Source organism: Taudactylus pleione, unplaced genomic scaffold (genome assembly GCF_031769625.1).
Source record: "Taudactylus pleione unplaced genomic scaffold, aTauple2 ptg000199l, whole genome shotgun sequence".
Classification (NCBI taxonomy): domain Eukaryota; kingdom Metazoa; phylum Chordata; class Amphibia; order Anura; family Myobatrachidae; genus Taudactylus; species Taudactylus pleione.
Genome location: NW_028284601.1, coordinates 3,591,092 through 3,608,919, shown reverse-complemented (window position 1 = coordinate 3,608,919; position 17,828 = coordinate 3,591,092). Strand labels below are relative to the sequence as shown.

General features: G+C 44.5%; 1 protein-coding gene across 2 annotated transcripts in view; it reads right to left on the bottom strand.

The window, feature by feature from the left end:
* LOC148518714 (galectin-4-like) overlaps positions 1–17,828 on the bottom strand; it is a 36,000-nt gene that overhangs the window by 6,397 nt on the left and 11,775 nt on the right. The window contains exons 3-8 of one of the 2 annotated variants that reach the window (XM_088477171.1): positions 16,116–16,323; positions 15,790–15,918; positions 10,850–10,885; positions 10,688–10,720; positions 4,914–4,940; positions 4,642–4,730 (exon numbers count right to left, since the gene is read on the bottom strand). In XM_088477171.1, the coding sequence (XP_088333297.1) occupies positions 4,642–4,730; positions 4,914–4,940; positions 10,688–10,720; positions 10,850–10,885; positions 15,790–15,918; positions 16,116–16,323 (522 nt within the window). The remainder of the gene's footprint in view (positions 1–4,641; positions 4,731–4,913; positions 4,941–10,687; positions 10,721–10,849; positions 10,886–15,789; positions 15,919–16,115; positions 16,324–17,828) is intronic. The other variant, XM_088477170.1, reaches the window with a different exon arrangement.

Here is a 17,828-nt window from a genome sequence, read left to right as displayed (position 1 = left end):
TAGAGGTGACTAATAATGTGCCATTGTGCAGGTGATGATAGCGGTGACTAATAATGTGCCATTGTGCAGGGGATGATAGAGGTGACTAATAATGTGCCATTGTGCAGGGGATGATAGAGGTGACTAATAATGTGCCATTGTGCAGGAGATAATAGAGGTGACTAATAATGTGCCATTGTGCAGTGGATGATAGAGGTGACTAATAATGAGCCATTGTGCAGGGGATGATAGAGGTGACTAATAATGTATCATTGTGCAGGGGATGATAGAGGTGACTAATAATGTGCCATTGTGCAGGAGATAATAGAGGTGACTAATAATGTGCCATTGTGCAGGAGATAATAGAGGTGACTAATAATGTGCCATTGTGCATGAGATAATAGAGGTGACTAATAATGTGCCATTGTGCAGTGGATAATAGAGGTGACTAATAATGAGCCATTGTGCAGGGGATGATAGAGGTGACTAATAATGTATCATTGTGAAGGGGATGATAGAGGTGACTAATAATGTACCAATGTGCAGGGGATAATAGAGGTGACTAATAATGTGCCATTGTGCATGGGTTGATAGAGGTGACTAATAATGTATCATTGTGCAGGGGATGATAGAGGTGACTAATAATGTATCATTGTGCAGGAGATAATAGAGGTGACTAATAATGTGCCATTGTGCAGGTGATGATAGAGGTGACTAATAATGTGCCATTGTGCAGGTGATGACAGAGGTGTCTAATGATGTATCATTGTGCAGGAGATAATAGAGGTGACTAATAATGTACCATTGTGCAGGGGATGATAGAGGTGACTAATAATGAGCCATTGTGCAGGGGATGATAGAGGTGACTAATAATGTGCCATTGTGCAGGGGATGATAGAGGTGACTAATGATGTATCATTGTGCAGGGGATAATAGAGGTGACTAATAATGTACCATTGTGCAGGGGATAATAGAGGTGACTAATAATGTACCATTGTGCAGGGGATGATAGAGGTAACTAATAATGAGCTATTGTGCAGGGGAAGATAGAGGTGACTAATAATGTGCCATTGTGCAGGGGATGATAGAGGTGACTAATAATGTATCATTGTGCAGGTGATGATAGAGGTGACTAATAATGTGCCATTGTGCAGGGGATGATAGAGGTGACTAATAATGTACCAATGTGCAGAGGATGATAGAGGTGACTAATAATGTGCCATTGTGCAGGGGTTGATAGAGGTGACTAATAATGTATCATTGTGCAGGGGATAATAGAGGTGACTAATAATGTGCCATTGTGCAGGGGTTGATAGAGGTGACTAATAATGTGCCATTGTGCAGGGGATGATAGAGGTGACTAATAATGTGCCATTGTGCAGGGGTTGATAGAGGTGACTAATAATGTGCCATTGTGCAGGAGATGATAGAGGTGACTAATAATGTACCATTGTGCAGGGGATAATAGTGGTGACTAATAATGTATCATTGTGCAGGGGATGATAGAGGTGACTAATAATGTACCATTATGCAGGGGGTGATAAAGGTGACTAATAATGTATCATTGTGCAGGGGATGATAGAGGTGACTAATAATGTACCATTATGCAGGGGGTGATAAAGGTGACTAATAATGTATCATTGTGCAGGGGATGATAGAGGTGACTAATAATGTGCCATTGTGCAGGTGATGATAGAGGTGACTAATAATATGCCATTGTGCAGGAGATAATAGAGGTGACTAATAATGTACCATTGTGCAGTGGATAATAGAGGTGACTAATAATGTGCCATTGTGCAGTGGATAATAGAGGTGACTAATAATGTACCATTGTACAGAGGATGATAGAGGTGACTAATAATGTGCCATTGTGCAGGAGATTATAGAGGTGACTAATAATGTGCCATTGTGCAGGAGATAATAGAGGTGACTAATAATGAGCCATTGTGCAGGAGATAATAGAGGTGACTAATAATGTGCCATTGTGCAGTGGATGATAGAGGTGACTAATAATGTGCCATTGTGCAGGGGATGATAGAGGTGACTAATAATGTGCCATTGTGCAGGGGATGATAGAGGTGACTAATAATGTGCCAATGTGCAGTGGATGATAGAGGTGACTAATAATGTGCCATTGTGCAGTGGATGATAGAGGTGACTAATAATGTGCCATTGTGCAGGAGATAATAGAGGTGTCTAATAATGTACCATTGTGCAGGGGATGATAGAGGTGACTAATTATGTGCCATTGTGCAGGGGATGATAGAGGTCACTATAATAATGTGCCAATGTGCAGGGGATGATAGAGGTGACTAATAATGTGCCATTGTGCAGGAGATAATAGAGGTGACTAATAATGTGCCATTGTGCAGGGGATGATAGAGGAGACTATAATAATGTGCCATTGTGCAGTGGATAATAGAGGTGACTAATAATGTGCCATTGTGCAGGGGATGATAGAGGTGACTAATAATGTACCACTGTGCAGGGGATGATAGAGGTGACTAATAAATAATAATGTATCATTGTGCAGTGGATAATAGAGGTGACTAATAATGTACCATTGTGCAGGGGATGATAGAGGTGACTAATAATGTGCCATTGTGCAGGGGGTTATAGAGGAGACTATAATAATGTGCCATTGTGCAGTGGATGATAGAGGTGACTAATAATGTACCACTGTGCAGGGAATGATAGAGGTGACTAATAAATAATAATGTACCATTGTACAGGGGATGATAGAGGTGACTAATAATGTACCATTGTGCAGGAGATAATAGAGGTGACTAATAATGTGTCATTGTGCAGGGGATGATAGAGGTGACTAATAATGTGCCATTGTGCAGGGGGTGATAGCGGTGACTAATAATGTGCCATTGTGCAGGGGGTGATAGCGGTGACTAATAATGTGCCATTGTGTGTAAGACAATAGAATTGGTTAATGTTATACTTGATGCGAAAGAATAGAGGTCCTGATTTAGAGTCGGACGCTCTGACAGAGCGCTCGCTCTGAATCAGGGCCGTCCTTCTCTTTTTTTAGAGCGGCCTCCTGGTTGCTCGCATAGCTCTGGGTGACCACCCACAGCTATAGCGAGTGGTCAGGAAGATGGTCGAGATGGTCAAGACCATCGCGACCATCGGGCTTGCGACGTGACCCTTGTGGTAGGGTCTCGTTGCCGCAAGCCCAAGAGTGCTTTCGGTTCTAACAGAGCTGAAAACACTCCTACTGACATCACTTGTGATGTCAGTGGGGCCGGCCCTAGACAGTAGGCGTTCCCATGGGAACGCCTCCATCTTAGCAGACACGCCCCCGCCCCGCCCACCAAAGGGGGCGTGCTGTCACTCAACATTGACAGCACGCCCCCTTTGTAGCGAGACCCGGAGCGACGGCTTGCCGTGGTGATGAGGGGGGCGGACAAGCCCCATGGCTGCCCGGGATCCATGGCCAGACACAGATGAAGGCCATTCAGTGTGTATGACCGACCATCATCTGCAGATATATCTGTATAGTGTGTACCCACCTTTAGTTAATATGAGCAGGAGATGATAGAGATGATAAGATAGCTATTAATAAGGAATAGTGGAGGGATGTACTGGATATTACAGAGCTAATAAATTACTTAGCTGGCTTATTTTTTAAGTATCAAATTATGTAAATAGTAGATATTTAAAAACCTAATGTGGTATATATTATTTGAACAAATATGCAGATTTGTTAATAAAATTATACTGTATCAAGTTTAAATAGCTATTGTTTATATAGGGCGGGATGCAGCAAAGGTAGAAATGCGGTCAAATCCCAAAAATGCGTGTTTGAGCGCATTTCTTATATGCACCAAGGCCCGGAATGTGATGCACTCCTGGGCTTGGTTGCGGTGGGTAATGCCATCTTCCTGATGGTGTTACCCTATAGGAGCCTCTGGGCTTCTACCGGGGGAGTGCTGTGAGAGGGATCCCTCCCAGCACCCCCGCGCGCATGCGCAGAAGGATGCCAGAGGGGCTTCTGGGTCATAGACCGGGAAGTCCCTTATTCGCAAAGGGACGCTCTTACTGAGAGAGTGGTCCTTTGTACATTCCTACATGCATATCAATGTTACCAATGCCGGCATGGATGCGATGAGCGACGCGATGCATTGCATTCGGGATGTGATGCGTCATGCATCCCGCCCCCTGTGAGAAAAAAAAATCAACAAATTTGGGAACTTTTTTGGAATGAATTGATTTATACAGTTAAAAAAATAAAGAGAAGTTAGAAGCAGGGGGGTGGGCGTTCCCGAGGATCACTGGTCACTGCTACAGTGCTGCCTGGGACCGAGGTGCAGCTGCAATAGGGAGGTCCTGTGGTCGATCTTGTTAGGATCACCCATCTCAGTCTACGTGGCCGTTGAGAGTAGTCTGTGGCGGCTCTGGCTGCAGGAAGACTGTCCTGTTAGGCTCACCCTTCACTGTGACTGGTGTGCGAGGAGGGGACTGGGGGAGGTTGTCAAGGCAAATAGGCATTAGAGGGTTTCCGTAGTCTGAGCATGGTTTTCCCGGAGATTACCATGTCAATGATGCTCAGTTTGGCATGGTCCCATCAGATGTGACAGCGGCAGTCAATTGGTTATTTGGCTATATAGTACCTGGTAAGAGGGTATGTAAAATCTTTGGATGCTCACTTACTTCTTCCCCCACTGTGGTATAAACCCTCTCACCACAAACGTTCTACTAGGTGACACCCCACCAGGTATGTTTCCAAAGTACGGAACTGGCTGTGAGAGGCAAAATACAGGAAGTGTCAGGAGACATAGGCACAAACACGTACAGAGAGACAGACAATGACACAGAGACACCTCCACCGAGAGACAGTCACAGAGCTGTACACAGAGACACAGACAGAGTCACACAGAGACAGGACAGTGTGAGACAGTCACACATGACCTTTGTCTACTGACCGGGTTATAGACAGGTCCTCCCATTATCTGTCAAGATAGGAAAAGATATGTTACTAAGGTAGCCAATACACCCAAGTATACACTAATAACATGCATATGTATATAATGCAGACTCCTGTGTCCTCTATACATGTAGGTGTAACATAGAGTTTTACCAGCCCTCTCAAAAATGCCAAGTGTCTCTCAGAAACCCCATGGCATAATCACATGGCCGCTGCTGGGTACAGAGGTGATCTGCTTTTTCTAATTCTCCATTTTTTTCTTTGGCGATTTGGTCCTCACAGCCCTGTGTGGCAATCCTCTTATTTGTATTGTATCACTGTATTTCTTCTAATTGTTATTGTACCTGTTTTATGGAACGTGTTCTTCAGGCGAGACCTGGCCTATACGATATATATGGCTTTTCACTGTATAAGGCTGGCACCATGGGCCTGATTCAAAGATGTACAATTTTACCATAGCTGCTTCGTCTTTGGATGCAGCAGTGATGATAACATATCCTTATGCCACAGGAGGCGTCTGAGGGCAAAAAACGCCCCCCAATGCAGCATCCATCACCATCGCGACTATTGGCTGCAGCATTAGCCAACTGAGAATAAGGCTACTTAGTAAATTGCAGTTGGAAGACGCAGACGCTGGCCTTAGCACTCCCAAATAACAGGGGCGAAATGCCCCCTCTTTTTGGAATGTTGGGCATTGACGCAAATTCCCAACCCGACACACTGCCGCTTCATGTCAGTCATGCTGTGGGTTGGCGGCACTGCGACAATAATCACAGAAGGAGACCTGCACATGCGCAGATCTCCAACCATCGGAGTTGTACGCAAACCATGGGGTGTGCGTATAGTATCAGGCCCAATGTTCTTTTTGGGAGAGACTTCTGTTATGTTTTGTTTGTTGCACTTTTTTTTGCTAAAATCAATGAAAATGACTCGATTTAAAATCAGGATTTTGGTACTTACCGATAAATCCCTTTCTCAGATTCCACAGGGGACACTGGAGTCTCAGTACAGTGGGGTATAGATGTGGGATAACCGGGAGCTGGCACTTTAATAAATCTGAATAGTAGCTAGCTCCTCCCCCTCTATACCCCCATACAGGTCAGTCTTAAGAAACTGTGCCCGAGGAGAGCTGGAAAATAGAATAATAGAGGAGAAGAGAAGCTAGAACATACATGAACAAATAAGCAAATATGCAAACAAATCAAGCAGACCTTGAAGAAAAACGACTGTCCAAACCAGGAAAAACAATAATCAATGCAGGTGGAACAGCGCCGTGTGGGCGTCCAGTGTCCCCTGTGGAATCGGAGAAAGGGATTTATCGGTAAGTACTAAAATCCTGTTTTCTCCTTCATCCACTAGGGTACACTGGAGTCTCAGTACAGTGGGGACATCCCAGAGCTCACATCCCGGGCCGAAGAGCGCCGAGAACCCTGCAAAACCGCACGGCCATACTGTGAAGCAAATGCCGAAAACATGTCAAAATGGTTAAACTTTGCAAAAGTATGCCGGCCTGACCAAGTGGCCGCACGGCAAAGCTGGGTCAGGGAAACACCGCGGGCAGCCGCCCACGAAGGACCCACCGAGCACGTAGAATGTGCTGTGATTGAAGTAGGAGGTTGTTTTGATGCAGCCAGATAGGCTTGTCTGATTGTCTGACGAATCCATCTAGAAATAGTTGCCTTAGAAGCCGGCCAGTACAGACGTGCCATATCATATCGAACAAACAGCATATCCGACTTCCGGAGGGATGCAGTCCTATCAACATAAATCCAAAGAGCCCAGACAAGGTCTAGGGATCTGGAAGCCGTGGAATCATCTTTAAACACCAGAACCACAATCGGTTGGTTGATGTGGAACGCAGATACTACCTTAGGCAAAAAAAAGATAACTGCGTACGAAGCTCAGCCCTATCCCCATGAAAATGAGGTAAGGTGGACGACAAGAAAGCGCCCCTAGCTCCGACACACGCCTAGCAGAGGCGATTGCTAAAAGGAGAACCACTTTCCATGATAAAAATTTTAATTCCACAGTCTGTAAAAGTTCAAATAAGGAAGACTGGAGAAAACAGAGGACCAAATCCCATGGGGCCGTTGGAGGTACAAACGGAGGTTGTAACCTGACAACCCCTTGTAGAAATGTTTGGATATCCAGTAATAATGCTAGTTTCTTCTGAAAGAAAATTTACAGAGCCGATATTTGAACCTTCAAAGATCCCAGACGAAGACCTGCTGATAAACCAGCCTGTAGAAAAATAAGCAGCCTGGCCAAGTTGAATTCTGATGGTGGCGCACCCTTGCGTTCACACCAAGAGACATACGCCTTCCATATACGATGATAGTGCTTTGAGGTAACTTCCTTTCTAGCCCTTAACATAGTAGGAATCACCCTGGAAGGGATACCCTTTCTTCCTAAGATAGCCCTTTCAACAGCCACGCCGTCAAACGAAGCCGCTTTAAGTCCTGATAGATAAACGGACCCTGTTGCAGTAGATCTTCTTGCAGAGGAAGAGGCCATGGGTCCTCAATCAGTAGAAGATGTAGGGTGGAATACCACGGCCATCTGGGCCAGTCTGGAGCCACCAACAGAACTTTTACTTTGAAGCAGATGAGGAAGAACTGGGAGTGGTGGAAACTGGTAAACAAACTGAAACCACCAAGGAGCTGTTAGAGCATCCACTGCCACCGCTTGTGGATCTCTTGTCCGTGAGCAGTAAAGTGGCAGTTGATGGTTCAACCTCGACGCCATGAAATCTACCTGAGGGAGACCCCAACGCTGAATCAGTTGCTGAAAGACCTATGGATTGAGCATCCATTCTCCCGGATGAATGTCTTGTTGATTGAGGCAGTCGGCCTCCCAATTTTCTACCCCTGGGATGAATATTGCTGATATCACTACAGCAAATTCCTCTGCCCAGAGAAGAATGTGGCTTACCTCCCTCTTGGCGGACCGACTCTTGGTGCCGCCTTGTCTGTTGATGTATGCCACAGCCGTGGCGTTGTCGGACTGTACTCTGATGGCATGGCCCTTCAACAGAGGATGTGCTACCTGAAGAGCATAGAACACGGCCCTTAGCTCTAGAATGTTTATGGGCAGTAACGCCTCCAGTCGAGTCCAGCGGCCCTGAAAGTACTTCCCCGAGTCACTGCCACCCATCCTCTCAGACTGGTGTCTGTGGTGAGGAGAATCCATTGCCACATTGCAAACTGCTTGCCTGCCAATAGATGAGAGGAATTCAGACACCAAAGGAGAGATGTTCGAGTCCTGTGTGACAGTTGAACTCACTGGTGAAGAAAAAGGTGGGACCCTGACCACTGAGAGAGGATGTCCAGTTGGAATGGACAGGCATGGAACCTCCCATATTGGATGGACTTGAAGGTCGCAACCATCTTCCCCAGAAAACGAATACACAGGTGTACTGACACCCTGCGATGACGCAGTAGCAATCGCACCATGTGTTGGATGAAGGTGACCTTTTCCTGCGGAAGAAATACCTTCTGCTCCACTGTGTTCAAAATCATACCTAGGAAAGGCAGATGCTGAGTAGGCTGTAGATTAGATTTTTGGTAATTCAGGATCCATCCGTGTTGTAATAAAAGACTCTGTGTTACCCGGATGTTCTTGTGAATGGAAGCGCTTCCACGGTTCTCTTAGATTCCGCATCCGCCTGCCATTGTCTCAGCAACAGGGCTCTGCAGGCTGAGACAGCCAAAACCGAGGATCTAGAGGAAAGACTACAAATATCTTTTGAAGCCTCTCCAAGAAAAGAAGCAGACTCTGCAATCTGTTCGGCTAGAGGAACCAGATTCTCCGCCGGAACACCAATCTTAAGGCCTTCAGCAAGCTGCATAGCCCATGCTTCCACCGCCTTGTTGACCCAATAGCTGACTAATGCCGGTCGAAGGAACACCCCCGCTACAGTGTACATACACTTTAAGGTAGTTTCTAACTTCCTGTCAGAAGACTCCTTTAAAGAAACTGCTCCTGGAACAGCGAGCACCGTCTTTTTAGGTGGATGTGACACTGAAGGGTCCACTGAAGGAAGTGTTTTGCATAATATCCTGCTCTCTGCAGGAAAGGGATAGTAGGATAAAAGTTTATGTGAGATCTGAAACTTTTTATCTGGGTGTTTCCACGCTGAGGTAAGGATCTCATCCAATTCCTCAGACACTGGAAAGGAGGCTGCTAGTCTTTGTTTCTTATTAAAGACAGACGGCCTAACTTCCACAGGGTCCATGTCCTCAACATGTAACACCTGGCGTATAGCTGCAATCAGCGCCTCTGCACCCTGAGATACAGGCTCTGCTTCCTCTGGTGCCTGTTCCTCTATAGGGTCCTGTACTTCTCCTTCCTCTGTATCAGGCATGTCGTCCTCTTCCGGATCATCCCACATAAGGGGATTCGGTATTAGTCTCCTAGCAAGGACACTAGAAGACGATGCCACGGGAGGAACCTGGGCTAACATAACCCTTGTGAGCCCTTCTACAGACCTGGCTAAAGACCACACCCAGTCTGGTTCAGAGAAGGCAGACCTCTGAGATCTTTCAACCTCTCTCTCCCTGCGAGAAGCTTCCAGCTCTGCAGACATTTGAGACATGACTGATGTAATTTGATCAGCCCAAATAGGGTGTTGTAGGGATGCTGCAGTCTGTGTTTCTGAAACACACTTCTCACACAACAGGGAATTGGATGATACTCCCTATGTAAACTTCTCTGCACAATTCTTACAGGAGAAAGCTTTTTGGGCAGCCTTAGACCTCTTTGAAATCATGCTACCAATTCACTATTCACACACACAGAGAAAAGGTAGTGATACACACAAACACACATTGTATAGAAAGAAGAGATTAAGGGCATAGAGGGAGATTATGCTATTAACCCAGCCCAACCAGCCCTGATGCACAGACCAGCTCTGTGTAACACAATATAATGTGCTGTAATCACTGTGTAAACACAGTCTAACCTGCTCTTCACAAGTCTAACCCCACTGTGCAGTCACAATCTGGGCAGACAGGTCTCTCTTCTGCGTTTGTCAGCAGCCTGTGTCTTCTAAAATGGCTACCAGCCTCCTTCTGGGAGCGCTGGGGCAGCTGGGAGGCAGGAGCAGAACTGTATGTTAGGCTCTGCCCCCTTTCAGTTGCTGCTTTTTAATGCCCGTCTGTCATTTTCTCCAGCCCACCCTGCTACTCAGGGTGCCAGGAGTCGCTAACCTTCTTGCTGCCAAATGCTGCCGGCAGTGGGCTGAGCTAATGGGGGACCGTGACAAACATTGCACGCAGCATGTCTGGGTACCCCCCAGAGACAGTGGTCTCTGTAGCTGAAGACCCCAGCACATGGCGCAAGCAGCGGCGGTGAGGTCTCACCAGCAGCTCCAACGAAGCAGACAGGCAGGGGCAGTGGCTGCCTGTCTGATCCTCTTGCTGATCGAAGATCCTTGATTTTTAGCAGAGAGCTCTTTGTATGTGACTAGCTCCATTGGCACAAAATTAAGACTGACCTGTAGGGGGGTATAGAGGGGGAGGAGCTAGCTACTATTCAGATTTATTAAAGTGCCAGCTCCCGGTTATCCCACATCTATACCTGATTGTACTGAGACTCCAGTGATCTATATTTTATCTGTGTGTGTCCTGATGGGAGAATAGAGCATTTGTGCATTTGTCAGCCTATCACATACCAGACACCAAAGACAGTTTTCCTTCTAACTGTAAAATGAGCCAGGGGAACATATTTATATTTTATATACATATAACAAGAGTCTGGTTAAAGTGTACTCACAGGAAGGTTCACGGGTGGGTAGCCTGGCATTGCCTTGAGAGAAGGAAAGAAAGAGAGATGAACCAATATGTCAATATGTTCAGTGACACCAAAGACACAGCAATCATATCACAATATGGGGTCTGTCTGTCTCCTCTAGTATCACTTTCATATGTCACTTACCCCTCCAGTAGGGAAGGAAGGGGGAGTCATCGGACCCTGCAATGTAAATGAGCATGGTCAGACAGAAGTCGAGCACTTTTTTTATTTTCACACTTTTCTCAAACTCATGATATTCTCTATATTTTACTTTCCTGTTCTCTTCAACTTATCGCCTTCTACATTCACAGGTAAGTCTCTGCTTCTTAGAAACTTGTTGTGAATAAATCCTGCACCAGTGTCCAAAGGACTAGGTATGCGCTGTATTGTATTACCTTAGGTTCAAACCTCATAAATTACATTGATCTTTTTTTAAAAAGGTATTCAATTACCTCTACTCTAACTTACTATATATTACTTTTCAAAAGTTTGTAATGAGGGTGCTACCATGATGCTATAAAACATGGACAATTTTATTCAAGAAGAAAGAAAGCATCCTATTTGGTGCACTCTGAACCAGCTAATTCTAAAACTTAGAATTTTTATTGGTATATAATAAAATATCATATGAGAATCGGTGAAATATTAAAATTCAGTAGGTGAAAAGTTAAGAAAAAAGTGTATTTAAAATATACCGGCTGCTATTTCATATGTGGATCTTAATTTAAGGCTCAAATGCTCTATTAATTGTACTGATAGTTAAATATTTAGTTAAACTGATGGCTGAAATGTTAGGTTGTTACATAAAGTACTATGTTTATATAACAAATATGTTTCAAAATAAACTGATACAATACTTAACACATTCACCATGTGTCCTTTTTGTCTACCACATTATTATATTATCCTTTTTATCTACATCCAGATGTATCATTAGCGTATTAAACAATTGATTTTATTGACAGTAGATTTCTATTATCAAACCAATAATAATTTCTGCCCTTATAAACTTCAAGGAGACAGACTAATATTTTAATAATGGATTTCAATTTACTGATACATAGGGCAGCTCGTCAGCTGCTATTCCTTATTTTTAATTTATCTGTTGCCTGTCTCGGTGAATAAGTTCTAGGCTATTATTAGGACACAACGCATGTGAACATAGGGTGCAATTATAGGGAAACAAAGTCAATATCCCGCTTTCAGCCTCTTATTATAAGTATAATACCGCTATTCAGTGCTTATTCTTTGATTTCAATCATAAATCAACAGAACATCAGATTGTAATGTGTAATGGGGTAATAATGCTGCTGCTCACAAAGTGATCTCCTATAATAACTTATGATTATCACGGCAGTATGCGCTAGACTAAGACACGTATTTAGATGGCAAAATAAGGTATCCCACTCACTGTATGCATTATATTGATTACACTGTTCGGAGATTCTCTAACATAAACTATACCCCGTCACAGCCACGTATTAAGACAGCAGGGTAATGTATCCCGCTTACTGCCTGTATTATAATAACATAAATTCACGCTGCTCGGTGGTTCTCTTACATTAGCAGTTCCCTATTATAGTCATGAAATAATCTCCTGTGATGACTAATAGTTATCATGACAGTGTGCTCCAAACTAAGACACGTATCTGGACGGCAAGGTAAGATATCCCACTCACTATCTGTGTAGTATTATCGGCACTACTCCGTGGTTCTCTTGCATACACTATTCCCCATCACAGCCACGTATTGAAACAGCAGGGTAAGGTGTCCCGCTTGCTGCCTGTGATCTATTGACATGAAATCACGCTGCGCGGCGGTTCACTTATATTAACTGCTCCCTATCGCAATCATAGACATCATTTGTTACATTGGTTTCAACAATATACACTTCAACACTTTCAGTATTACATGTTATATTAAGTAATAGATGATCACATATTTTATTTATAGCATCCGTTAGGACGCCAACGGCCGTTTCACCATAGGCTTTCTCAAGGCTCTAACCCGAACCTATACTTCCGCTACCTTTTATTTCCTGCAGTTTATTCTCATTGGATAAGGGTTCTGTTAATCATTAAGATTGACAGTTTGTCTCAAAAACAAGACTTAACTATTAAATAAAACGGTGTTTAGATTTATATTCATCTCCATTGATTAATGTCATAATTAATTTCATTCAACATAATCTTATATTATAAAATGATCCATTCTATAAACCTCATTAATTAATCCCATGTCACTATTTATTTCTCACATTCAGATCTATATAGATGCATCCTATTTCTACTCAATAATAAAGTGACCATAATATGTGACTATAATTTTAATATAATTCCACTATATATATATTTACAATTAAACTAGATAAACAATATAACTGTGTCCTCATAATATGTCTATAGATAATAATACTAAGTGTACAAAATAAACCATGCGAAGAAAGAAGGGGGTGAAATTTTCGATGTGTTAGTGATTAATGTTTTTGCTAAATGTAATATACCAGTGCATCAATATTGTGTAACTCCTTATATAATAATATCAATATTTAGTTTGATCGTGCAATATTATATTAAATATAATAAAATAAAATTAAAATAATTACATAAATAATTACAGTGGGAGTGCTTTAACAGAGCCGAAAGCACTATGAGGCTTGCGGCAATGAGACCCTACCACAAGGGTCTTGTCGCAAGCCCGATGGTTGCGATGATCTTGACCATCGCGACCATCTTCCTGGCCGCTCGCTATAGCTGTGGGTGGTCACCCACAGCTATGCGAGTGACCAGGAGGCCGCTCTAAAAAAACAGAAGGACGGCCCTGATTCAGAGCGAGTGCTCTGTCAGAGCGTCCGGCTCTGAATCAGGACCTCAGTCATTTGCATGTTTCTTTTTCATGCCCCTCTTCCTTCAGCAGCATCTTTCTCTTCCATCTATCTCCTCCCACAGTCACCAGCATATTCCCCTTCCTTCTATCTCCTACCACAGTCACCAGCATGTTCCCCTTCCATCTATCTCTGTCCCACAGCCAGCCACTAGCATGTTCCCTTCCATCTATCTCCTCCCATAGTCACCAGCATGTTCCTCTTCCATTTATTTCCTCCCATAGTCACCAGCATGTTCCCCTTCCATCTATCTTTTCCCACAGTCACCAGCATGTTCCCTTACCATCTATCTCCTACCACACTGACCAGAATGTTCTTTTCCATCTAACTCCTCCCACAGTCACCAGCATGTTCCCCTTCCATCTATCTCCTCCCACAGTTGCCAGCATGTTCCCCTTCCATCTATCTCCTCCCACAGTTGCCAGCATGTTCCCCTTCCATCTATCTTCTCCCTCAGTCGCCAGCATGTTCCCCTTCCATCTATCTCCTCCCACAGTCACCAGCATGTTCCCTTTCCATCTATCTCCTACCTCAGTTGCCAACATTCCTGATTCATCTGTCTTCTACCTCAGTCACAAACATTCCTTTTCCATACTTCACTTCTAACAGTCATCAGCAGGTCCCTCTTCCATCTTCCCACATTCAAATGCATCTTACTTTTTACTTATCTTCTCCCCCAGTCACCAGCATCTTCCCCTTCCATCTATCTTCTCTTCCAGTCACAAGCATGTTTACCTTTCATCTATCTTCTCTCCCAGTCACCAGCATGTTCCCCTTCCATCTATCTCCTCCCACAGTCACCAGCCTGTTCCCATTCCACCCATCTCCTCCCATCATCACCAGCATGTTCCCCTTCCATCTAGCTTCTTCCCCAGTCACCAGCAAGTTCCAATTCCATCTATCTTCTCCCACAGTCACCAGCATGTTCCCCTTCCATCTATCTCCTCCCACAGTCACCAGCATGTTCCCCTTCCATCTATCTCCTCCCACAGTCACCAGCATCTTCCCCTTCCATCTATCTTCTCCCCCAGTCACCAGCATGTTCCCCTTCCATCTTTCTTCTCCCACAGTCACCAGCATCTTCCCCTTCCATCTATCGTCTCCCACAGTCACCAGCATGTTCCCCTTCCATCTATCTTCTCCCACAGTCACCAGCATGTTCCCCTTCCATCTATCTTCTCCCACAGTCACCAGCATCTTCCCCTTCCATCTATCTTCTCCCACAGTCGCCAGCATGTTCCCCTTCCATCTATCTCCTCCCACAGTTGCCAGCATGTTACCCATCCATTTATCTTCTCCCCCCAGGGGTCTATTCATTATGTTACTTATCAGGGTCCGAGTTGACCCCGATAATTAACATACTAACTTGACACAAGCGCCGGAGCAAGTCATCATTGCTTCGGCGCGGAGACAGCTGATCCGAAAACCAGTCGACTCGGCGGTGCTAGTGCACCTGCGTGATCTAGTGCTCATGCAGGCGCACAAACCCTGACGTCTGACGGAAGGAGCTACACAGGGGCGGAGTAATCCAAAAGGATCTGTCTCCGCAACCCGGGTGTGCACTGCGAGCGGGAGAAAATGCCATCTAAAGTTGGCAAATACTCCAGCAGTCAAGCTACAAAAATATTGTATTTTCAGAGCTTAATAAATTTCTGTCTCCATACTAGTGTATGGGGACAGCAGGCCACATCAGAAGTGAAAAGTGTGCAGGAGATATCTGTGATATCTCCTGTATTACCTTTGTGATGAATGGTCCGGCCACTTAATTTCTACAAAAGCAGGTGCAAATGTTAATTTTCACCTGCTTTTGTAGAAATTAAGTGATAATGAATAGACCCCTAGTCACCAGCATGTTCCCTTTAATTTGTATCCTCCCATAGTCACCAGCATGTTCCTCTTCCATTTATTTCCTCCCATAGTCACCAGCATGTTCCCTTTCCATCTGTCTACTCCCACGGTCACCAGCATGTTCCCCTTCCATCTGTCTCCTCCCACAGTCACCAGCATGTACCCCTTCCATCTATCTCCTCCCAGAATTACCAGCATGTTCCTCTTCCACCTATCTCCTTTCACAGTCACCATCAAGTTCCCCTTTCATCTATCTCCTCCCTCAGTCACCAGCATGTTCCCCTTCCATCTATCTCCTCCCAGTCACCAGCATGTTTGAATGTTCTTTAATTTTCCACCTATATACCAGCACTTCACTCACCACTCCTCCAACTATGGTCACGGAACGGAGGGAAACATCTCCAGCTACATGCAGACATTCCACCCGTTGTAGAGGAATCCTGTGGTGATACTCATAGAATGCAGAGCCATTCACGTTTACCTGGATGGATAGAAGCAACAGTCATTATTACCAAAGGAGAGGAGTCCATGCTGGAAGGTTCTTGAACAACTCTGGAAACTTTCATACTCATAGTCAGAAAAGGGAAAAAACCCTGCAATATTTAAAGTGTACTTGTTGGGTACACATCTCTGTTCAAAGCACGCGTGTGTGTGGTGGGGAAATATTTGTTTGCTCACCTGGAAACCTGAAAGATTGACCTGAAAGACCACCTCAAAGTGACCTCCTTTGTGAAAGGGGAAACCACTTTTCTTTTTCTCCTCACTTCCCCAAGACCCCGACTGGAAAGAATTAAACACGACTTTGTCCTTTCCATCAAACCGGGGGTTAAAGTGGAGGGCAATGTCTGATCCGTCATACTGACCACAGGAGAGGTTTACACTGAATCTGTCAGATAGAATGAAGCAATATATAACAAGGGGGAATCACAATAATGATCATCCTACGTCTCCTCACTTCTGCTAAACTCTATCACCTCTTCCTCACCCTGAAATCTGTTCCCATTTACTTCCGCGCCTGCCGAAATTCCTTCCCCTTTCCACCCCACCTCCGGCTGATATCTGTTCGTGTTAATTACATTTTTGCCAAAACCCCTTTCTCTTTCATTCACCATCCTGCTGAAATGGGTTCGACGGACAGAATTTCAACATTGAACGTGTCAACATTCCACATGTCGACACAGATGGTATGCGAACATTGTTAGCATGTCAGCATTATAGTTTTCATCTAATTTGGTTCTTAACCACGTTAGCAACCATAATCCTAACTCCAAGCCTCCTCAAAATGTTGACATTCTGTCAAAGTCGACATTTTCCAGGTTTTGACATTAATGATGTTATCTATGTCAACATCATCAGTGTCGACCTTCTGCTATCGATATTGTAAATGTCAACATGCTGAACACCGACATCGTAACTGCATACCACTGAAATGTATTCCCATTTCTTTCATTTCTCCCCATCTATATATAAGTGCATGGAAACCATTTAAAAGAGAATTTTACATTTTATTCATATTTTTTTAAAACTCATATCTCTGATTTGTCAATAATGATTTGCAAATTATTAAAATTTTTGCTGCTTTCTGGCTAATAATATGTATATATTACAGTTTTTTTCTACGCTATCTACTTATGGGATGGATATTGAAGCCAACCTCTATCAAGTGAAATTTAAAAGTATTGGCAGTCTGGGCTCTCAACCTAACCACCACCAATATCACTACAATAGAGCAAAAAACATCTTTCACTTTGTAAAAACAGCAAGAAGCCAGAGGGGATGTAGTTAATATCCCTACGATCGCGACGCCAGCTGTCGAAATCCCAGTGCCAGCATTCCGAACACCGAGAAAACACTGAATTTCGACATGACTGGGAATGCCTACGTCGGAATCCCGGAAGCCGGCATCCCGATCATAAGGGGCAAGGTAAGTGTCAGCGGCGGGGGCTGCATTAGGTTTAGGCACACCAGGGGGACTTAGGGTTAGGCTTCAGACAGGGGGTGTTAGGTTTAGACACCACCGTGGGGAGGTTAGGGTTAGGCACTAAGGGGGGAGGGTTAGGTTTAGGCACTTACCTGGAGGGTTAGAGTGCGGGGTAGGGAGGGTTAGTATGAGGGTACAAAAAAGGAAGGTTAGGGAGTAAATAGCAGGCTTGCCGACTTTCTGGCTGCCTCTTCTGGGAGAGGCAGCCAGCTCTTCACAGCTGGGGGGCGTGGCAAAGTTTTTAGGGTGGGCCGGGGGCGTGACCTCGCAGTCGCGGCCCCGCCCCTGGCAACACAATGCCTGTAATTTCGGCATTGTGTTGCGGGGGGTGGGGATAACATTACGCGATTCAGTGCAAATCGCATCATCGCTCCTCCGCTGCAGGCAAATATTTTTTCTGATACATCCGG